The sequence below is a fragment of the Arvicanthis niloticus genome, chromosome 18, assembly GCF_011762505.2.
Source record: "Arvicanthis niloticus isolate mArvNil1 chromosome 18, mArvNil1.pat.X, whole genome shotgun sequence".
Taxonomy (NCBI): domain Eukaryota; kingdom Metazoa; phylum Chordata; class Mammalia; order Rodentia; family Muridae; genus Arvicanthis; species Arvicanthis niloticus.
The window spans coordinates 22,396,096-22,419,392 of NC_047675.1; the positions used below are offsets into that span (position 1 = coordinate 22,396,096).

General features: G+C 50.9%; 1 protein-coding gene and 1 long non-coding RNA gene across 9 annotated transcripts in view; one reads left to right on the forward strand and one right to left on the reverse strand.

The window, feature by feature from the left end:
• The window catches only part of Kifc3 (kinesin family member C3), a 91,753-nt gene that overhangs the window by 17,370 nt on the left and 51,086 nt on the right, over positions 1-23,297 (reverse strand). Inside the window, exons 1-5 of one of the 7 annotated variants that reach the window (XM_034522138.2) lie at positions 17,140-17,293; positions 12,910-13,114; positions 10,044-10,186; positions 4,675-4,813; positions 2,001-2,182 (exon numbers count right to left, since the gene is read on the reverse strand). In XM_034522138.2, the coding sequence (XP_034378029.1) occupies positions 2,001-2,182; positions 4,675-4,813; positions 10,044-10,186; positions 12,910-13,075 (630 nt within the window). In that variant the 5' untranslated portion in view covers positions 13,076-13,114; positions 17,140-17,293. Of the gene's footprint in view, positions 1-2,000; positions 2,183-4,674; positions 4,814-10,043; positions 10,187-12,570; positions 12,861-12,909; positions 13,115-17,139; positions 17,294-23,297 lie in introns of those variants that run through there. The other 6 variants (XM_076915688.1, XM_076915686.1, XM_076915685.1 and 3 more) reach the window with 6 other exon arrangements.
• LOC117722879 (uncharacterized) lies at positions 3,736-5,841 on the forward strand. Of its 2 annotated transcripts, XR_004608614.2 has the most exons (5): positions 3,736-3,799; positions 4,327-4,393; positions 4,808-4,926; positions 5,091-5,393; positions 5,780-5,841. It is a non-coding gene; the product is annotated as an uncharacterized LOC117722879 (long non-coding RNA). The 2 variants fall into 2 exon arrangements; XR_013104852.1 differs by lacking the exon at positions 4,327-4,393 and having other exon boundaries at positions 3,738-3,799.

Below are 23,297 nucleotides of genomic sequence, written 5' to 3' on the forward strand. Positions count from 1 at the left end.
GATACATGTGCAGGCAAAACACACATACACATAAAAAATAAAAGGAAAAATGAAACACTAAATAATAACACCATAGGTGGAGAGTTTCGGGTCTCATTCCTGAAACCAAAGCCATCAGTCGAGTGAAAAGAAACCGTCGAGTGGGAAGGAAATGTGCAAGTCAGTTACTGAGAAGGGGTTAGTACCAACAAAACAACACAACAGACATCAAATCACCTGTGCTAAAAATGCAGAACTTGGCCATGGTGGCACACAACTTCAATCTCAGCAGAGGCAGAGGCAGGCAGATTTCTGAGTTCGAGGCTAGCCTGATCTACAAAGTGAGCTCCAGGACAGCCAGGACTACACAGAGAAACCTTGTCTTAAAAAACTAAGCAAATGGCATCTTAAATGTAAATAAAATAAAATAAGAAAAAGAAAAAAGAAAAAAAAACTAAGCAAAAACAAAACCCTTAAGCCCCACAATGCGCCACTACCCCATACCCACTGGAATGGCTGTTAAATAGGCATCAGTGAGGATGCAGGGAGATCAGTACTCTGGGAGCTGTTGGTGGGCATGGGAACTGGCACAGCTACTGTGGAAAACAGACCGGTGGATCCTCAGCAAACTATAAACTGAGTTTGGCATGGAGGTGCCCACCTATCGTCCCAGACCCTAGAAACCAGAGACAGTATTGTCGGCTGTGAGTTCAAGGCTGTGAGTTCAACACACTGGTGAGTTCCATGTCAGCCAGGGCCACATAGGTAGTAGCCTCTGTCTAAGAAAAAAAAGGAAAAATGTAATGATAATGATAATAGTCAGTTATGTGGCCCGCACCTGTAATACCGGTGCACAGGAGGCAGCAGGAGGGTCACCCCAAGTTCAACAGCAGCTTGAGCTAATACAGTAAGCCATGGTAGCACACACCTTTAATCTCAGCACTTGGAAGGCAGAGAGAGGTACAGCTCTAGGAGTCTAAAAGTTTGAGGCTAGCCTGGTCTACACAGGGAGTTCATGGAAACAGGAAGATAGCCAGGACTAGATAGTTAGTTGCAGGGCACACTAGGCTAGATCAGGAGCCTATCTCAGAAAAAAACAACAGCCAACAACACAAAACAACAACAAAACCACTGTGAGGCTCAGGAATTCAAGAGGCCACTGGAACAGCCCTCCACAGGACATCACACTTTACAGTTCATAACCAACTTCTTGTCCACTCTTACAACTGACCCATTTGATAACCATAAAGCCACACTCATCTGCCTAGCTAGAAATCAGAAAATGAGGTTCACAGGACAGATAATGCTCCCTACAGCCTCACAGCCAGGACAGCCTCAGACGGATGTATTTCCAGGGTTTAGAGCCAAGTCTGCCCCTATGATGTGCTAGCACATCTGGATTCCGTTGTCTTATCCGTTTGAGGATGAAGAAATGAGGTGCACACTGGTAGTTACCTAGCCCAGGACTAGTAAGCGCTGCCAGACAGAATCAGGGTTTACTCATGGCTCCAGGCCCAGGAGGCTGGCTATGTCTCCACGGGGTTGGACCCTACAGAGCATAGCTAATGGGTACAGAGCTACAGGTATCATCCCTTAAGAACATTGTAATAAACACATAATCAAAAAGCTCACCAATAAACCTGAGCAGAGGCTGGGTACCGTTTTGAATTCTCAAGTCATCTGAGGCCTGAGGGTGGGTTGGGGATCCTCCTTAAAGGTGATGAGGGAGTGGGGCTAGGGATACCAGAAAGTCTGGGCAGTTCACTTTCGACTTCCCCTTTTAACAAGCAAGATTTCATCAATTAGAGAGGAAAATGTTTTGGCTTGGAAGATGTCCAGGTGCTAAAGACAGTTGTTGCAGTAAGATACCGAGTTTGAACCTCCTCACCCCATAGCATCTTTCCAAATCAGAAGTGTTACCATCTGGCTTCTGGTGGCATTTAGGTGCCCTGACAATGTCCTCTGATCTGTTCCACAGAGGGCAGTGAGTGGCCTTTGCTCGTCCCTGCCTCCCCAGGTACCTGGTTCTGCAGCTGGGTGGTTGTGGCTTGCCGGTCACTGTCGTGAAGGGCCAGCCTCTCACGAAGGACTACCAGCTCCTCCTGAAGCTGGGACATGGCCTCCACGGTCCTATGTACCACGGGGTCTGGGCCTGGTGACCCGGACAGGCTTGAGCACCTCCCGATGCCAAAGAGCCGCCCACCTACAAGCAAAGTAGTGGCTGATCAGCAGGACAGTGGAGGTCTGCCTGGAGGAGGGAGGCGGCCATCACAATGGGACGTTACCATCAGGGCGGGAAGAGGATGCAAGCAGGTGGGGCTGGGATGAGGCCTGAAGGATACAGCAAAATAGGCTTGCAGGGGACCTCCAGGTCCATTTCTGGGGAAGTCACTTTAGCAATAGCTTCTAGGGGACGGATATGCCTAAACCAAGACTTAGGAAAACAATTTTTCCCAAATTCCCTTAAAGCGATGTATTCCAGGCCAGGGCTAGTGCATACCTCAGTGGCCAGCCCTCAGCCAATTTCCACTGGGAAAGAAAGGAGGTTCACTAAGAAAAGGCTCTCAATGATAATTCACAATCTCTCAAAATCACAGCAGAGAGGGACCAGGCTTTGCCAGCCGCTCAGTCGGAAGTGGTCACTTGTGCATGTGGAGGAGGGGTAAGGGGAGAGTGTGCAAACAACAGATCAGAGCACAGACAGGTCAGCACATGGGACAGACCAGGTACTAGGCACATTATCAGGTTGATGCCTGTACATGGTGGGTGGGCTGGCACAAGGAAAGGACAAATACTGAGTCAGGCAGGGCTTCAGCCCGACTCCTCCTCCCCTGATACCTTCTCCTGTCTGTCATCAGGATGGGAGACAGGACAAGCATCAAGGGCTGTGATTTGCAATGGGGCTGTGGTGCCTGTTCCAAAGCTCTCAAGAAGAGAACGGCCCGTGTAATGAGGAACCAGCAGCGGTCCAGGGGAACAAGAAAAGGATTTGCCTTCTCCCCTCAGCATCCCAAGCGGGAACCCTATAAAGAGTCTGGGCATGTGAAGGGCCAGTGCCAGCTGGTGAGCCTTCTACTTCAATGCAGTCTTAGCTTCTGGCTTTCTCAGAGATGAGGGGCCTCCCTGTGCCTCCCTCCCACCACTAGCAAGCCTTAACCACAGTTCTGCAAAGCCCCAGAGTAGTACATGGAAACGGGAGGCAGCAGCTGGAGCTAGGCTCCCATGGGTGGGGCTGGTGTCCTCTCCCACCAGAGATCTGGGGATGGACAACCCGTGCTAGACAAGTGGCCCCAGCTGTGTGGCTCTGCATGTGACACACAGCATGAAAGTCACACAGTGCAGGCCCAGCCTCTGTGATCTATTCTAGAGGGAGTAAGGGCAGCCCGATGCTTCTAGGCCGGCACACGAGGCTGCCACCGGTGACATGTGATCAGTATGGCCACAGACTGCACTGGTGCGCGACAGAATGTGCTGGGCTTGGCTGAGAGCTGGTCTTGCCTCTTGCATCACATGGGAGGGACCCTGCAGGCTCTTCCTGTGTGAAACAGGGACAATGTACCTAGCCCAAAAGCAGCCCTGGGAAAGTAGCTGGGATCCCATAGGTGACAGGTATGAGTGTCATCCTTGACACAGCTCCTGTCCTGGGAGGCTCTGAGCCCCAGACCTCAGCATGGTACCCTGTGTAAGGGGGCCAGGAGTTGAGTAGAACCTGTGGAGTCACCGGTAGTGGAAGAAACTCTTGAAGAAGCTAAGGGAGGACCGAGAATGGGAAGAAGGGAGGAGAGGTGAGACCCATGCTGAGGAAGCTGCCACCTGACAGGTCAGTTTCTAGAGGCACAGCCCACCACAGGGCCCAGGGCTCAGGTGCTGTGCCAGTCCTCATTGCTAAGAGGACCTAGCCTTCCTCCGCTGGGCTTGTCCCACCTAGCTGGCCAGATGGTGGCCATTTGGAAAACCTAACTACCCATTGTTTACCCACACCCTATGCCTGCCCTGAATCTAGGTGGACCACGGCTTGTACAGAACAGGCACTGGTTCAGACTCAGGGGAGGGAGTGACCTCCTCCAACAACCCCAGCAAGTTCAGACACACAGACTCTGAGAAAGCAGCACCTTTCCCCAGTATTTCTGGCCTTGCCCCGAGGCTCCCTGAGATGTTCTCTCCCTGTGTTCATTGGCCAGTACTTACTGCTGAAAACCCAGAAGACAGCAAAGGAACCTAGAGAACCTTCTAAAACCAATTAGCTCTAGGTGCCACAGTGGTCAGAGGATAATGGGACTGCAGGCTTGGTTTTCTCAGCCTGGAGGGAGGGGAAACAAATCCCTAACCTCTGGATCCTCTGACCAGAACACAGCCAGGCCTCTGCCGAAGGGACTGGTGGCGTCTGGGAGGCTGCTCCTGGGCCCTGCTTTAGGTAGGTACTGGGAAAAGACAAAAAGAAGAGAAATCCAACCCAACCTTCAGTGGCCAAAGTCTCTTATCACTGGGTGGGGCCCTGGTGGCCCTGGGACAAGGGGCAGGACAAGAAAGAGGACAGACACATGGCTGTCCATGGATCTGGAAGAGGCTGGTCAGAGTCTCAAGTTCATGTCAGGTGGCCAGTCTGGCTGAGCCACTTCCAGCTGTGGGATGGAGTTCTCCCTCCTGCACTAGCTCAGCCAGAGTGTGTCAGACAGTGGGGCTGACCTCCTTTACCTGGTTTTTCTACATTCATGGTACCACCAGCTTCTGGGGCCTCCCGGTCCCTCCTGGGGGCCGGCGCCTGCCTCTTCGGGAGCTTGTCTTCTTTCGTCCCCTGACTCTTGCTCTCGCACCCCTTGTCCTGCAGGGCCTGCTGCCAAGACACAACCAGAATCCTCTCGTGAAGGGGACTGTGCTGAGGAGAGACCCTTGCCCTGGGGTGGCGAGCATGCTGGTCCCTGGGCCAGCAGTGTCTTCACCAAGGAGGTGTGGACAAAGAGTCCTGCTTGGAATCAGGGGAAGTCAGACTAACATTACACAGAAAGATGGCAGTAATTTATTCATCGGCCCCACTGTAGTCAGTCTCCACACCAGTAAAAAAGGTTCTAAGCATCTATATTCCCCAGATAAAGTTTGTGATATCCCTGCAGGCTCCAAGAATCAGGAGTCATCAACATGTGAGCAGTCTGTTCACAACAAGCCTCAATGCAGGTGACTATCCTGTCCTGCCTACACACAACAGTCTTAGGGCGACTCCCCTGAAGTGTCATCTGCTGTGACACCTTGGCAGACAACTTCCCACTTAAGGATGGCACTCCCAGGACTTGGCAGCTACTACACGAGTCCATCTGACCAGGAGAATGACCACGCTGCCTTCTGCATACTGTGTCCCAGAGGGCTATCCAGGGGCAATATGACCCCATGTTCTGGTCAAGGTGGCTGGGCTGGAGCAGGTGAGTGGAGGGGTGAAAAGGGGTGCTTCATTCAGAGACATCCCCGGTAGCTCATGGAGAAAGACACCAAGCAAGGGTCTGGACAAGGGTGTGGGAAAGTGTGGACCCATTTAAGGGTAATAATACACAAGACACAGATGAAAAGCGAACTGGAGAGCTCACAGGCAGTGGGATCTCGATGTGTACTCGGTGTGGGGGTGTGCACACACAAAGACCCACTGACATGGAAACAAGAGCAATTCCAACTTGAGGAATAGAAATAAACTTCACAATAGGAGAAGAATCTGAGCAAAAACGGCCTTCCAGTTCATTCTGGACCCATCTGAGAAGATGCTTTTATGTCTCAAGTCAAGTGTTAACCTCATTTTATTTTATTTTATTTACAGGGTCTCACCTGTAGCCCTGGCCGGCCTGGAACCTGCAGAGATCCAAGTGCCTCTGCCTCCCCACTCCTGGAATTAAAGGTTTGTGCCAACATCCCAGGGCCAAGTACTACTTTTTTTTTTTTCTTTAATGCTCAGTACAGGGAAGGTGAAGCCCAGAGAGACAGCATGTCATCTGTGTGCTGTGTACCTGTGGACAAATTCTGCACCCTCTCCAAAGCTGTTTTCCTCCCTTCTCAGTCTAGAACCACTATCTTCGCCCTCTAGCGACAGTGGGCAAACCACAGGCAACAGCAAGCAAGGCACACTTAAAGTGCCAGCACAAGGAGGCACCATGTGGATAGCTACGATCAGTTTATAGTTTCTCTGGTCTATATTCTTTAACTTTGAGAATCACAAGGCAGATCAAAAGAATTGCAAGGGCTGGAGAGATGGCTCAGTGGTTAAGAGCACTGACTACTCTTCCAGAGGTCCTGAGTTCAATTCCCAGCAACCACATGGTGGCTCATAACCATCTGTAATGGGATCCAATGTCCTCTTCTGGTGTGTCTGAAACAGTGGCAGTATACTCATATACATAAAATAAATAAATCCTTAAAAAATAATAATTGCAAGAGTAAAAATGGGCCCAGCGGGTGCCTAGTCAGCCACTTCCTGGGCCTCTTCCTCTCTCCATCTCTTGTATTTAGGAAATTTCTCCTCAACTTAATTCTGTCCCCACCCTTCGACCAACTGCTACACAATCTCCAGCAGGCTGGGGAGGTGGGGGTGGCAGGACAGCAACAGTTGGAACTTTCCGTTTGCCTTCAGACAGGAGCAAGGGTTACACTATTTCTGGGCTGCTAGCTGAAGCACAGGAAGGACAGACGTCCCTGGGGGCTGGGAATTTCTGCAGTGTCCTGGAGGTACCACTCAGTCTTTAATTGCTGGAACAAGGCTGGACTGACTGAGCCTGTGACCTACAGGTCGCGCCCCTGCGCGTGGAACACACTTCAGCATACACCCACACCCATAAACATGGCAGCACTGTGCAGGGGCCGGAAGGACAAGAACTTGGAAGCCAGTCACTAACGGCTTCTGAATGAAGCGTCAGTAGAACTGCTGAGCCCAGGTCTCTGTAGCAGCCACGGCCCAGCACCCCATAATCAAAGCTCAAGAACAGGGCCACCACCCAGCTGAGCTGCAGCTCCTGACCACAGCCTCCAGATTTAACTTCCCTCTGGTTTCCTTAACTGTTGTCTCACCAGACTCACTCTCCTCAAAGACCTCACAAAGGAAACAAGTATAGTCGGTTTGGCTCTCAGAAGAATCTAACAAGAACCAAGACACATGTTGAAACAAAGGCTGTCCCTTACACATCATCATCCCTGGGGGCCTGGCCAGAGCAGCAGGACTGTGTCCGATGGAGGTGAAACGCTCAAAGGTGTGCGTTTCCCCTGGCACCCGTCCTGCCCACCGCCTGCACTTGGCTTTATACCCGGCTCTGCACAGTGGCTAGCTGGAAAGGCAGGATGTGTGTGTGTGAGGCAATCAGAAGCTCAGAGAAAAAGCCAGGCATGGTGACTTATGCCTAAAACCACAGCCACGTGGGAACATGAGTTCCACACCAGCCTAGACGACAAAGGGAATCCCTGTCTCAAAAAAAAAAAAAAAAAAAAAAAGATAGAAGACTAGAAGAGATTATGAGTCCCGTCTCTTAGGAGAATCTGGACAACAGCCCCAGATAACCATGGCACTTCTTGCTCCAAAGTTGTGTTCCTGGCACTCTCCTATTTGTTTTCACCCATGTAAGGTCATTGGTGACTCTCTGGATCCTCTACTAGGCTACCATCACTACTTCCCTTCTCAGCATCCCTGCACCAGTCTAAGGACATAGTGACACAAAGCGGCCAATCTGTAATTTGCTGTTCAGCAAATGCATGTATTAAAATACTAATACAGGGGGGCCGAAGAGACCACTCAGCAGTTGAGAGGCTTGGCTGCTCTTCAAGAGGACCCAGGTCCAATTCCCAGGACCCAGATGGTGACTCGTGACCGTAACTCTAGTCTGAGCAGATCTGATACCCTCTTCTGGCTCCTGTAGGCAGCAGACATGTATGTAAACACTCATACAGATAAAAATAAACCTTTGCCGGTGGTGGTGGTGCACACCTTTAATCCCAACACTTGGGAGGCAGAGGCAGGCGGATATCTGAGTTCAAGGCCAGCCTGGTCTACAAAGTGAGTTCCAGGACAGCCAGGGCTTATCAGAGAAACCCTGTCTCGAAAAACAATAAATAAATAAATAAATCTTTACAAAATATAGTAATGCAGGCACTGGAGAGATGGCTCAGCGGATAAGAGCACTTGCTGCCTTTATACCTGGGTTCAGTTCCCAGCACCCACATGGGGATTCATGTTGGTAACTAGTTCTAGACAGGGACAGTCAGCAGATCTGCTGACAGTCTAGAGAACCTAGGTTCATTTCCCAGCACCCACGTGGTAGCTACAGGGATCTGAGTCCTCCTTCTGGCATCCTTGGGCAGCAGGTACCAGGTATACACATGGTACATATACATATATGTAGGCCAACATTCATACACACCAAACTAATGCAGCTGGGGATGGTGACACATGCCTTTAATCCCAGCCCTTGGGAGACTGAGTTGGTAGATCTCTGAGTTTGAGGCCAGACGGGGCTAAATACTGAGATCCCAAACTAACAAACTAATGAGGGCCAGCAGGATGGTTCCATGAAGGAAGGCACCTGACGCCCTGAGTTTCCACCCCCAGAGCCTACGCTGACCCTCACAAGCTGTTCTCCTACTGCACAGGTGCACTGCGCTGCCCCCACACCTAGATGTACACACAATCAGCGTAAGATCAACGTTATGACTTGAGCGTCAAAGGAGCTCACTGTGATCTTGGAGGTGAAGGGATGAGCCAGCCAAGGGCTCTAATGTTACAAGCACACACGCAGCCCAGTTACAGTTCGTGGGGAAATCTTAAGTAGAATATCATGCCACGGTGAATGAGAATGGATGGGGTTCTCCATGACTAACATGTATGAAGAAATCTCAAAGATGGCTGTGAGGGAAACAGCAAGTCATAGAATAATGTGAAAAGGTAAATACAAATATTGGGCCACTGGTGGCGGTAAAGTAAGATAAGTGGTTGGAGATGAACCTTTCACAGTGGAGTGGCAGACGGACCAGGAGGGACAACAGCTTCTAGGGATCATACTGTGAATTCTTTGTACCATTTGAGGTTTTTTGTTTATTTGGAGGTTGTTTGTTTATTTAGGTTTGAAACAAGAATTTCTCTAGGTATCCCTGGCTGCCCCGGAACTGGCTCAGTAGACCAGACTGACCTCAGACTCAGAGATCTGCCTGCCTCTTCCTCCCTTAAAGGCATGCGTCACCACTGCCATCACCTTTTATAACGTTTCTTTTACACCTCTGTGTCCCATTTCCGTTTGGTAGTTCAGATTTCAGCCTACTGTGTGACCAGCAGCAAGTTATTTAACCTCTCTGAGCTCGGAGCTGCTGTGTCCTTGTCTATAAAATTCATACAGAACAGAATCTTTCTGTTGAGACACGAGATCTAATGCCTGTGTTCCAAAACACTGTCGAATAAAAACCACTAATTCTTTGTATTATCTCTAAAATCAAATCCACCCCCTACCCCAGTATACAGTAAGCATGCCTTCTGAAAGTCATTGACCACTGACTGGAAGGGAAAGAATCTCCCTACTCCCCACCATCTCCCTTTGGACTCTTCGGGAGACAGTCTCTATGTGCCCCTGGACATCCTGGAACTTGCTCTGTAGACCAGGCTGGCCTCAAACTCAGAGATCTGCCTCTCTCTGCCTCCTTTAGGATTAAAGGGATGCATGCACCACACCCAGCCTGGGCCCTCTTTGATTCCTCAAACAGGGCAACAAAGGCATTGTCCACACAGACATAAGCAGCTCTCCCAAACCAGCCTATTTTCCCAGTATCTCCTCCAGCTCTGTAAATCTTAGCACATGGCTCACTTCTCACTTCAACCAGGGAGTGGCTGAGACACTCCATCACCTAAGAGCTCTTCCCTGGGATAAGTTGTAAGGCAGCCTGTTGCATTCATTCAGGATCTCAGCTATGGGCTGCAAAGGGCTAGCCAACCAGCCAACCGGTACCTGGCAAGTCCCCACCTCTTCTCCCTGCCAGACTCAACTGCTGGAGTTCAGAGGACCAAAACACACAGGGCACACTCACCCTCGCCCCTGCATCTGATGCCCCGGGCTTACCTGCACTGTCAGGTAAAGTCTATGGGGACTCCTAGGGCCAGGCCAGTCCACGCTGAGGGCTCGACACTGTGCAAGAGACGGTCTAGCTGCAGACCGGGAAGTGGAGTCTTCCTCGCCAACGGGCAGGGTCTCTTTTCCACGCCCTGTCTCAGGAAAGACAGACAGATAAGATGACGTATTTGGCTGCTGGACCACTGGCCAAAGCAGGCTGAGCTCAGCTTTTGCCCCCTCCAATCTGCCCACGTGTGGCCAGCAGGGCCTCCTGTGGCCTCAATAGGTTATCTCCATACAGGAACACAGGTAGGGACAGGGTGGGGTGGCCTGATTCCCTTACCAAGAGAGACCCTGAGATTCTTTCCTAGAGGGTACCCAAGATCCTGCCAGGGACTCCCTAGTTGCCACAGTGGCTTTGGGGGTCCACACTTATTCATCAGCTCCTCTGCAGAGAACTGTATGAGGAAGCCAAGACGCTTGAGTGAGCTGTGTACATCACAGGGACACAGCTTTATTATCCGGGCTGCCTCTAGGTGGCAATTTCACCCTTGCCTTAATTAAGACCAACCCCACACTGGGTAGCCTGGTCCCTGCTATTTTTAGAAGTGTACCCAGAACAGCTAGAAGTGTATCCTCTGGGGACGGACCCCCCCCCCAACCTGGCCAGGGTGGGAAACAATAGTAGTCTTACTGTCAAATTATACAGCCACAGGCTGGGGAGATGGCTCAGCCACAGAGCACACACTGCTCTTGCAAAGGACTGGAGTTTTGCTCCCAGCACCCACACTGGGTGATTCACAACTGCCTGTAAATCCAGCTCCGAGGGATCTGGATACCTCCTAACTCTGTAGATACCTGTACTCATGTGCACTTAACCACACAGATAAATATACATATAAATTAAAACTAAAATAAATCAAATACATTGATTTTTGAAGAATCAATTAAATGGAAGCTTTTTCACCAGGCACATGCTTTTAATCCTAGAACTCAGAAGTCTGAGGCAGGCAGATTTCTGGGAGTTCAAAGCTAGCCTGGTCTACATACCAAGTTCCAGGCAATCAAAGTAAGCCCTGTGGTTTTTGGTGTGTGTGTGTGTGTGTGTGTTAAAAGCACAGCCATAACCCTGAGATAAACTAACATCCTGAGGGCATAACCCCATAGTGAGGCTCAAAGAGCACAAGGAACAGGAAGTCTTCACACTGACAAAAACCTGAAGGACCCACAGATATTAGCCATTAGGATAGTGATTGCCACCATAACCACCCAGGCAGGTGGAGGACATTCCCTTGCTGCAAAGGCAGAAAACCAGAGACCTTGAAAGGCTAACAGGCCTAGTACTACACAGGGCTTGTATTCAAACTGATATACCAACCAACCCTGGTTGACTATCCCTTTCACGGTCACAGTAACACCATTAGGGAAGATTTGGAGGGGACTGGGGTACCCTTTTTGACCAAAGCTCTCTCTTGGGTGCCAAGCCTGTGCCTGCCTGTCACACACAGGTTTCACTTGATCTTTATCTTAAATTTATAAAGTGGTCAAAAGTCTCTAAAGTCACTGTACTCATTTCATAAGTACACACATACACACATGCACGCGCACACACAAGTAATATTATACAGACTGAACAGGTTGCATTTATGTATTTAGGAATATAAACCCCACATACACATGCACACATGCATGCACACATATACACACATGCAAAATAGTTTTCTAAGGTTAAAAAATTTTTTTAACCAGAAAAAACATATTTATCTCTGTTTTACTCACACCTGGGGACAACCTTGTAGAGACCATTCTTTTCCCCCCTTTTAAACAACCAGCTCTGACTGACCCAGAGAGCCCCTGCTTTGCCTGAAGGCTCCCAGGGTATAAGGGGGTGGCAAACCCAGGCAACTATAGAAGCTGAGAGATCTTCAAAGCACTGCCCTGCTGCCCACTGGCAGAGTGAATGTGTTACAGTTAGAAAGGGCGAGAGGGGCCATCTCTGAACCTCTGTGTATCCCTTCTTCTCTATACTAAGGGGCTTAGGTCCCATAACCTCATGACCCAGGGGGCCAGACTGGTCATCTGGACATATCTCCCTGTAGGTCAAGGGCAAAAGGTAGCAAACACCTGAAGGCAGCTCTCCAGGACAACCCTTCCTTCCCACACAGCCAGGGCACCCTGCCTACTTGCCCACACAGAGGTAGGGAAAGGGTCAAGAAGGCTCCTCACCCCCACACCCAGCCCCTACCCAGAACAGAAGAGCCGCTGGCTCCTTGTCTCCGCACCTGGGACATGACCCAGAAAGCTGACTGCTGACAGTTCCCTAGGGTACACTAGTGGCCCAGGCTCCAGGACCCTCTCGCCATAGAACTGCTAGTATGATCGTTTTGAAAGCAACCATTGGCTGTCTGACACCCAAACTCCGCTGGGCAACACTCTGGGCAGCCTGCACTCGCTCCTCACTCCTGTCCAAGGCAGCCTGGCAGAATCTGGTGTCAGTACCGAGCAGGGCGCTCAGGAGGTCAGCCGCTTCACCTACCTTGTTTACCGCCTTCTGCTGATATTAGAGAGCACCCGAATGAGATCTCAGAGTCCCTGACCTGCTTCGGCTGGCGGGAACGTAGCTGATGCCGCGGTGCTATGAACTGTTAAAGTTTAACCGGCCCCAGCCTTCTCCTCCTCCCAGGCTGGACGCAGGGAAGGAGCACCCGGTGACGCTGCGCTGCGCTCCACGCCCAGCCGGCTCTGGGCTGCTGGCTACCCTGTAATTACCTGACAGCTCTGACTGAGTTTAGGAACCGCGAGAAGCCTCAGTCTCATCTCTGGGATCTGGAGGAAGGAAGGGAAATGAAGAGGCATTCTAAAAATGCGGACTCACCAGTTCTCAACCTCCCCTGGCCGGTGTGTGGGAAAGGGCGGGCGGCTGGGCTGGCTGGGGCGGGGCGAGCCATCCCGGGCTTGGGCTCCTGGACCCGGCCCACTCTCCACAGGCCCCGCAGTGAAGGCGTGGCTCCCAAGTTCCACGTCCTGCGAGAGGGGACCATGGCCCGGGGCTCAGCAACCTCTTCTGGGTGCCGGGCAGGCTGCGGAGAGAGCAAGGGGAAGGGAGTTTTAAGAGGAGTGGGTAGTCCACATACTGTATCATCCGGAAGGGTCTGCAGACAAGGCTCACCTGCCACCCAGGACAGCTGCCCCAAGTGTAACAACCCCTAAGGACCCCGGGGCCAACAGGAGGGTGCTTGGCACTGACCGTGGCTAGGAGCCAGTCAGTGAGTCTGCCACCCACTGTGAAGATCTGCCAGAGGACACACCGGGCAGCAGCCACACGTGGAGGAAACTCCAGGACTATGCCTGCAACCAGTGGTGAGTTTAATCCTTTTTCTCCATGAGGTCTCATTTTCTAATTAGACTCAGCTGCTTGCTTAAGTCTCAGCCTTCAGGGCTGTGTCCCAAACCAATGGCCCAGCAGCTAATGCTCTGAGAATTAGCATCTCACTGAGGAGGGGCTCAGAAGGGGCTGGCTTAGGGCCAGGGGCAAGCTGGGTTTACACTCAGCAAATTCTCAGGGCCAGTTCATTCACATATTCAAGTAACTGTGTGGAGGGTGTGTCAGGCACCCTGCCAGGCATTCATTCAGTTCCTAGTTCATAATTCTTTATTGAGTGCCTACTATGTGCTGGGCACCTAGCAGAGAAGTCAGAGGCCTCAAACTTCCAGTCACAGCATTAGGCAAAGGTTTATTGAAGTGATGGCACAAACCTTTAATCCCAGCACACCCAAGGCAGAGATCTCTTACGAGTTCAAGGTCAGCCTGGTCTACACAGCAAGCACCAGGTCAGCCACGGCTACATAGTGAAGCCCTGTCTCAAAAATAAATGTTATAAGTATGGACAGGTTACAGAGAGGTCAGAGGGATTTTCCAGGCACCATGTGGTGCAGAAGTATAGTGTCCTGGGAGCACTGGTATGGGAAGTGTGAGTGTCCTGGGAGCACTGGTATGGGAAGTGTGAGTGTCCTGGGAGCACTGGTATGGGAAGTGTGAGTGTCCTGGGAGCACTGGTTTGGGAAATGTGAGTGTCCTGGGAGCACTGGTTTGGGAAATGTGAGTGTTCTGGGAGCACTGTTCCAGGATAGGAAGCAAACAAATGGATAGAGTTCATTTAGATTTAGAGCTGGGAGTTTTTGTCCTGGTTTGGTTTGGTTTGGTTTGGTTTGGTTATCTGAGACAGGGTGTTACTATGTAGCCCAGGCTGGCCTTGAGTCACCATCTTCCTCACTGCAAAAAATCTTTATTATGTACCTACTGTGTGTTAGAGCAGCTTCAAGGATATTTGAGCTGACCAAACTTTTGCCCCAGATTCAGGCTGCGATGCCAGTCACAGAAGCAAAGCCAGACTAAAGAGGCATCATGGAGTTTGAAGACTGAGTTGGGCACCCAAGGGACTTCCTACAGAGCTACCTGGATTGTGGGCCATTTTCAAGTTCCCCACTCTCACTGCACTGACCACTTCTTGCCAGGCAGCAAAGCCTGGAGGTCAGGCTCGCCACCAAGACTGGGAGCTAAACGTTACTATTGCGAAAAGTGAGGGTATAACCTGCAAGGTTGAGTAACAAGGGATTACCCTTAATCGAGATGAATGTTATGAAGTAAGGACAGGGATGAGGTTGGGGGTCTGGGGTGTGTGGGAGCAGTCACTGCCCAGCGCATACACAAAGTCCTCAGAAATGGCTGGAGAGCAAATAGGAAGGGCAGAGGGGTAAAGGAAAGCCCTAGGGACCCCCTTTAAGGGAGAGTTAGGTATAAGGGCTCACACCTACCTTCCCTAGCGCTCAAAAGGTTGCAAGTTCCAGACCAGCCTAGGTTGCACCGAAAGTTCAAAGTGGCTCAAGGAATTGGAAAAAGGCCTAGGGGGGCAGCTGTGTTCTTCTTTGAGGGAAGTTCAGCCAGGATGAGGAGGAGATGAGCTGAGAGAATAGGACAGGGGAGAGGTGACATGTGGGGGTAGACAGAGGGGCAAGAACAAGGCATCTAGAAACAGGAAACAAAAAGCAAGAATCTGGAGTTGGAGACTGAAGACTTTTGATGTGATGCTCTTAGGACCAAGTACTGAAGACAGTGGGTCATTGGTCTCTTCCTTCCTTGACTGAAGAAAGTGTGGGGTACTAAGGGGTCAGAGAGACACTGATCAATATAAGTAGCCCCATACCCTGGATGCCTTGAGATGGACATAAAGTGGGAGAAGCAAGAGAAGCAGATACAAATGCCCTCCCCAGGCGGCCTGGCACAGAGCCAGGCATAAAGCCGACCCTGCAGGCTAGTGGGGTGAAGCCGGGAGGACCATCCTCTGTGGGTCCTCCTACCAAGCTGACACCATGAAGGGCAGAGGATTCCAGGAAAGATCAGCTCAGTCAAGGAGGGCAGAGGCAGGGGACCATACTTCTGTGCTATCAGGAAGGGAAGTTGGAGAGGCAGCCTGAAGAAAGAGGAAGGGTGTGTGCTAGATCCCCAAGAGGAAAAAACAGCTGAATTTAGCAGCTGGAAACCCTGGTGTGGGGTCAGTAGTATCAAGGAATCTCAAACAAGCCCAGGGTTCTAGGCCAAGAGAGAAGTGCTCACTCTCCTTACACAGGTGTTTGGTCTGGGGGTCCTGGGACCTCTGGTAACCTGTAAATCATGGGGTAGAGCTACTGGACTGGTTCAGGCCTTGGCTCTGCCACCTGGGAGAATTAATTACCTGTTCTTTGTCTTATCATCTTCATGCATCAAGTGGTGAAAACTGCACTTCTCAGGGCTGACATCAGACAATACACGGATGAAGTGTTGGCACAGGCAAACAGCCCAAGATGCTATTTCTTGATACACTGTCCCATTGATGGGTGAATGCAGAAGCTGGCTGGGGGAGGGGCATGTGCTTCTCTGGGTTTAGCCAAGGATGGCAGCTCTGCCTGCCTCCTGTCCTAAACCAGAGACACACAGAGCAAAGACTGTGTGTGTGTATATACACCTCATACACTATTGTTGGAGATAGCTTGGTTCTCCTGGGTGAACATTTGGGGGAGGAGGCATGGTTAGACTGAGTTAGGTCATCCCTGGCACAAAACATGTTCTGGGGCATCCAGATTTCAAATTCTCTGCTCCCTGGTACCCATATAGACAGCAGAACTCACCACCTCCAACCCTGAAGTCCAGCCATTCGAATACACAAAACCATTCTGGAGCTGCATTCATAGCAAATGACTCTCTCTGGCCAAGGAGACTGGCCCTTTATGAAGGGCATGGGGAATAAGTCCTACCAGGCTAGGAAGGGCACTCAACCAGTCTGGGGCAGGACACTAAGGAAGGTGAAGCTAGGGGTAGTTCCAATGCCCAAGCTTGAGAAATGTATTGAGGGGTAGGGGTGTGTGTGTGTGTGTGTGTGTGTGTGTGTGTGTGTGTGTGTGTGTTGGAAGGGTAACAAATAATACTTAAGAATTTAAATCCAGCTTCCTCTTTAAACTGTTTCAGAACCGGGCCTTTCACTGTGTCAGCCAGAGTTCTGCTGTTACTTGCAGTGGAACGGCTGAGAGGACAGACAGCTTCTGGGTTCCCCTCCCTGCAGGGATTCCTCAGCCGCAGCTGTCAATGACTTGATTCCTCTCAGCTTGCGAGGGTATTTCTGAGGCCCTCCCTCCTAACCTAGGGGCTGCCGCACCCCACCTCGGGCCTTGCGGGGGAGGGGGGAGAAGGGGCAGAACTACCCGGGGACACAGAGGGAGGGCCCAAACAGTAGCCTTCCTGGAAGCGACCCATGCAGGAGAAGGGGGTGCGCTGGTTGACCCGCAGCTCCCAGGTAGGCTCTGCACATTCCCCGGCTAAGGAGATCCAGAGTGGGTCTCTGTGGCGCGACCCCAGAGGCCGTGCCACCCTCACGCCCAGGTCCGGACAAGATCCTCCGGCTGGACGACTCAGTGAGACCCCCGTGCACAGCCGTGTCTGTAGGGCCTGATCGCAGCGCCCGCCGCGGGTCGGAACAGAGGGGTCCTCAGGCAGGGAGGGCACGGCGCCCACCAGGCGCGCCGGGAGGAGCCCGTCCCAGCCCGCCCCCAATCTGCTGGGACCCTGACTCACCGGCCTAGCAGAAACAGGATCCCAGCGCCGCCGCAGCCGCAGCGCCCCGGGCTCGGCCCGCTCCGGCCCGCCCGCGCGAGGCAGCTCCACGCCGCCGCTGCCTCCTCGGCCCGCCCCGTGCCCGCCCCGTGCCCGCCCCTCCCGCACTTTCCACAGGAAATGATTAACTCAGGCCGCGGCGCGTTCCCATGGCAACGGGCTCAGGCGGGGGGGGGGGGGGGCACGCGCACGCTTGCGCACGCGCCCACCCCAGGCGCGTGCCTCCCCTCGCAGCCAGCCCCCCCAGCACGGGCTGGTACACACTCACCCGCTGGTGCAGGAGCCCAGGCACACCTTGCCGGCGCCTTCAGAGCAGGCTCACACCCTCCACTGCACCCTGCATGCCTGCACACTCCGCCCTCACCCAGCGGGCAGGAACCCCAGCCGCTTACTCCCACCCAGGAGTTAACGTTGGGGAACAGTTACACTCACCCTCAAACGGTTTGTACTCCGCCCCACACCCAGGTGCAGAAGTTTCAGGCACCCCAGCTAGGATCCACACACATCTGAGGCACACAGACTCACATCTTAATATATTTTCTCATTTAGCAAACTCACACATGTTCTTGCACACGAGAACAAACATACAAAACACCACGCGTTCACCTGCACTCTCTTATGTACTCTCTCTCTGCGCCCAGCCTGCCATACTGCCTCTCCAGCTGCACCCCTGCCCCCTCCATCCAATAAATATTTTCTTGAGCAGTAGGCTTGGGGTTTGTTAAGGTAACACATTCCTTTAAGCTCCAGCCAAACAGCTCAGAGTGCCACAGCCCCACAGTCTGTCTTTAAAAGCTCCTTCCTGGGGCACCCAGGAGCCTCAGAAGAGGCCTGGGGGAGAGTAGGCTCAGCCAGCCAAAAGAGACAGCTGACCCAGAGGAGCCACTCTGTTCTTTGTCTCCCAAACAGAGAAGCATTTATTCCAGCCACAGTATGCCCACTCCAGGGTGCAGAAGGAGAATGTGGCACAGGAGCCTATCCAGCAGACGCTGATGGTCCCCAGATAACCTGAGAAGGTGGGGGTCTACCCCTTCAGGCTTGCCAGAGATAGCCTAGGAGGGAACTAGGGAGGGCCATGCTGCCTCATATGGGCCTGTTTCCTGCTTCTGCTGCTGAGACATGCGTCTGGGAGTCAAGAATCCAGAGCAAAACAGAAACAAGGACTTAGGCCCCACAGGGTGCCGGTGCCAGGACGGGAGAGTAGGACCATAGCTGGAAGCAAGCGCCGCCTCCTCTATTGGAGGCGCTATTCCTGGAGAAAGGGTTTGTCCATCATTTAAGTTTCATATAAAAGCAGAAACCTTGTCTTCCTTAAGGATTGGGACACTGACAATATCTTCAGTTTCCTTCTAGCAAAGCCAAAGGCAGGTTTTTTTTTTTCCTTAAAAACTAATAAAAACATTTATTGTTCTCCTCCAATTAGAAAAGTAATGGATGTTCATTGTGATCCTAATCCCACCCACTGGGGGTAAGTGCTGCCAACACTTTATTTAGGACGGCCCTTTTCCCTTGTGCACATAATAGACACCATTTATTCCTAGTAAACATAGTGCCTGGCACTGTGCTGAGAGCTCTTTAACAGCAAGACCCCGTACCACACTGATCAGCCTGGGAGCTGGGCATCTCCTATGCCCACGTGTTCCCGAGGGAAGGCAAACCCAGAATGGGTCAGAGCTGAGGCTCTGAGACCAGTAGTGATGTGCGCATGTGCACTGCGCACAGAGGACCACCGTATGAACGTAGGAAGCGCCAACGAAGGAAAAAGGAAGGCTGAGGTGATAGGAAGAAGCACTTGAAAAATTCCAGCAAGGCTTTAGCAACTGTAAAAACTAATCGTTCAGTGACTATTAAGAATTTAAGAGTTCACACTCCGCTGACCCTGGTGGCACAGGATCTGTCATTCTAGCCACTGGGATTTCAGTTCAAAGTCTGCTGGTTAGCCTGTCACCAGGAACTGCATACCAACTCCATTTCTCTGGCGGTTTCAATGGAGGCTGCCAACTCTCTCCTAACCGTGGGAAAAGTGAAAGATTTCCCAGAATCCTGGCCAATGGCCTTGATGCTTCCTGCCCACTTTAGGGTAGAGATGGAGCTGTCTAGAGCCAGATAAAAAAAGGCAGTGGCCAGAACACTGCAAACCTACACCCTCATCTGCAGAGCAAGGGGGTGGCAGTGGCTCCTCTGGGTGCCCAAAGTGCATGAAAAACCCCTTACCCATCTATCAGAAGTACCAGGAACCAGAAGCTCCTCCCTACAGGGAGCAAAAAGGAGAACCCAGAAAACCCTGCTGTGATTTTTTTTTCCTTTCTCCCAATGGCCAAAGTCCACCACAGATAAGCAGGCAAGGTTTTTCAGTCTCCTGGGGTTTATTGGCCAGTCAGCTCCAGCCTCATTCCTTTCCACACACACCCACCTCCCCGCTTCTAACCTTTACCTCATCTATTTCAAATGACCTTCGAGTTCTGCACGCCCAGCAAGTTTGCCTTCCCTTTCACTCACAGGGAGCAGCGGGCATCAGGACTCCCCATCCCTGTCAAGGGCACATATGCCACCCCCGCCACCATGGCTATCGCTGTGGCCTGCCCTGTCCACAGCAGTCCCACCTTGAGGACAGGGCCCTTTCCAGACATCACAACCTCACAAATTTCACCCTGGTGCTTGGCATTACATACACTGGTCAGGTAGGATTCAGAGAGCAAGATGCAGGAAGTATACCAGAATAGACTCCCTCCCATGCAAATGAAGGGTAACTCCTAGCAGCCAGAAGGATTCTTGGACAGCTGTTTTAAGAAAGAGCTCCTGCATCTGGGGAAACTGTTTGTTGCCTCTCCATGCTGGAGGAACTTAGTTTATTGTTAGGTTTTTGTTTTGACAGAGGGGCAAGGGATTGTCTTGCTATGTTGCCCAGACTAGCCTCAAACTCCTAGGCAGAAGCAATTCTCCTGCCTCAGCTTTCCAAGGAGCTGCTACTATACAGCCTATGTATAATAGGTAACAGTCCCTTGAAGTAAGAGAATGTTCAAGAGTTGACTCTTATATTAAGTGGTTTTGCAAATAGAAACCCACGTCTTTCCATACTCCTGAAGTTGTCCATCATGGAGGGAGGAAAGAGCAGTCTGTACCCAGTCCTGCAGCGTGGGTTTAGCCTGAGCATATTAGAAATCTAGGGGGCTTGGACCACTCTTGGCCAGACTACCAATTCCTCCAGCCCATGTCTGCTATAATTCCCACCGGCACTGGGGATTCCTGAAGTGATGAGAACCTTTCACCTGTCTCCCATACCCCCAGCCTGATCCTTTTGTACCCCACTTCTAGAAGCCAGATTAACAGGATGAAACAACTCTCCCATTTTCAGGGGGACTGTACAAAGGGGCAAGGCCATCCCTTTGCCCCATCCAAATATAGCTTTGAAATTCTCAGACCTCGTGACTTCTCCCCATTGGCCCAGAGGTCTCATTCTATTGATGCTCCTACCCTCCCATGAGGGCAGCTAAAATCCACCTCTGACCTGCTGAGGAATTTGGCATTCAAACAGAGGCTCTCTCACCCGTATCTCCTGGCTCTAAAAAAAAAGAGAGAGAGAGAGAGAGAGAGGAATGCAAACACTGGGGTGATAATGTATTTATGCCAGGTAATAAAAAGATTGAGCAAGAGTGACCCAGAGAAGGTAGGGGTGTGTGTGTGTGTGTGTGTGTGTGTGTGTGTGTGTGTCCCCTGCTTAACACTCTGGGGATAAATGAGTTTCAGTTCAGCCAGGCTACAGACTGAGATCCTGCCTCAAAAACAAATAAGTAAATAAATACAGGAGTGATCCTTGGGAGATGCACCACGGACAAGGCCCGCCCTGCCCCCACAACACCTCCCTGACTCATCCTTGAGGCAAAACACAGAAGCCTGACTCCTTCCTTCAGGTCCTCCTCCCAGTGCCTCTGCCCTTGATCTTCACCACCTGTGCCTCAGTGTTCCCATTTGCCCTTCTGCCTCATTAATCTCTCCCTGTTTGAAGTTTTGGTGTTTGGTTGGGCTTTTGTGTTTGTAATGACGCTGGGTGTTGAACAGGAAGCCTTTCAGAGGGTAGGCAAGTACCTACCACTAAGCAGGCCCTGGTAGTGTTTTGAAAACTTCTGTTTAGAGGTACTTCAACATGGCTTATTAGATAAATATGCTAGCCACCAACCCTGAGCTCCATCCCTGGCACCCATAGTGGAAAGAAGCTAACCTCTGACCTCCACAAGTGTGCCATGGCACACACACGCCTCCCTGCCCACCCCTCCCCCCCACCGCCCCCCCCCCCACACACAAAAGAAGTTTTGAATGTCAGGGATAGAGAAATGGGTGAGCAGCTAAGTACTTGCTGCTCTTGTAGAAGACCAGAGTTCAGTTGCCAGCACTCACATGTGCTTCATAACCGCCTGTGATTCTAGTTGTAGGAATCCGACACCAACATCTTCTGGCCTCTGAGGGACACTGCATGCACGTGATGCACACATAATACATGCAGGCAAAACACTCAGTAGACATAAACACGAAAATATGTAAATAATTGTATTGAGATAGCAACCTGCTATGTAGCCCTCTTGCCCAGGCTAGTCTCAAAAACCTGGGTTCAAGAAATCCTTCTGCCTCCCCCTGAACACCTATGCTCCTGTGTCATCCCCTTCCCCACATCCTGCATTTTTGTGTTTATAACCCCTGTGTTAAAAAGTAAAAATTATGATTTGATAATTTAAAAAAAAATTAAATTTCCATGAAAAAAAAAAAAAAGAAATTCTTCTGCCACCAGTTCCGAAAATTGTATAATTATAATAGAAGTCAACAGAGTTTGAAAAGGTCCCCAGTTTCCTTCCTGGTAACAGGCTAAGAGGATATATCAATCTATAGTATAACAACACAGACAGACAGTAGCTTAGGGGCCAGGCAGATGTAAATGTGAAGCCTCGCTTAAGATTCTACCATGGCTAAGCCACACCTTGGACCATCATTGCATGGCACTGGTAATATCAAAATGCCAGGTGCAATTGGGAGACAGATTGGGTGCCATTTTTTTACTCCAGACTCTCATTTTAAATTTTATTCCATTTAATTCTTCGGTTGTTTTGTTCTTTTTCAGCAGTCTTGCCCACAGGCTGCCTAGAACTGGCAATACGCCCCCTTAGCTTCCTGCATGCTGGGATTACAAGTCAGTGCTACCACACCTGGCTACTGCATCACTTTTTTAAAGGTCTGTTCTTCTCTGTGAACCCCATAAAGGCTGAGGTTCAGATCTCACGAAGCATTTGTCCTGACGAAAGGAATCGTTGCTTTATTTCATCTGGGGTACTGGGACTCGAACCAGAACCTTACACTCTCTACCCAAACTCGACCACTGAGCTCTGCCCCTCAGCCCATTTACTACTGGTTTGTTTGTTTTGTTAGATAGGGCCTCATGTACCCCACAAACTGACCTCAAACTCATTTTGTAGCTAGGTATGGCCTTAAAATCTTGATCCTCCTGTCTCTACTCCCAAGTACTAAAATGACTGGTATGTGTGACCTTGCATGGCTAGTTGTTGCTGTTAAGACAGGGTTTCTTTGTGTAACTGAGTTCCTGGCTGTCCTGGAACTCCCTCTGACTGACCTTGAACCTGGAGATCCACCTGCCTCTGCTTCCCAAGTGCTAGGATTAAAGTCATGTGCTACCACCATCCAGCTTGCCTGACTAATTTATTGCCTTGTTTCAAGAGTCTCCTGCACCCAAGGTTGGCCTCAAACTTGATATGTAGCTGAGAAAAGCCTGCTATAACCTACCAAAACCTGGGGTTATAGACTTACACCACCATGCCCTGCTCTGTTACTATGTTTTCAAATGGCTGCATAGTGTTCCACTGAATGGCTGAGTCCCAAGTGAACCCACCATTTAATAGGAGTCAATATTTAAATAACTCCCTCTCTTTAAGTAAGAACATGCTCCTCCCTCCACCCCCAAACACACAAACCCCTTGGGGCAGAATAAGGAACAGAGGCTATCAGCTTTAGAGAATCTTCCAGAACAGAGCCTGGGCACTTTCCTCTTGCTTCCTACATGTTACCAGATTGCCGTCAGAAGGTCTATACCAAATTTACTCTGTTGTTGGCGGTGC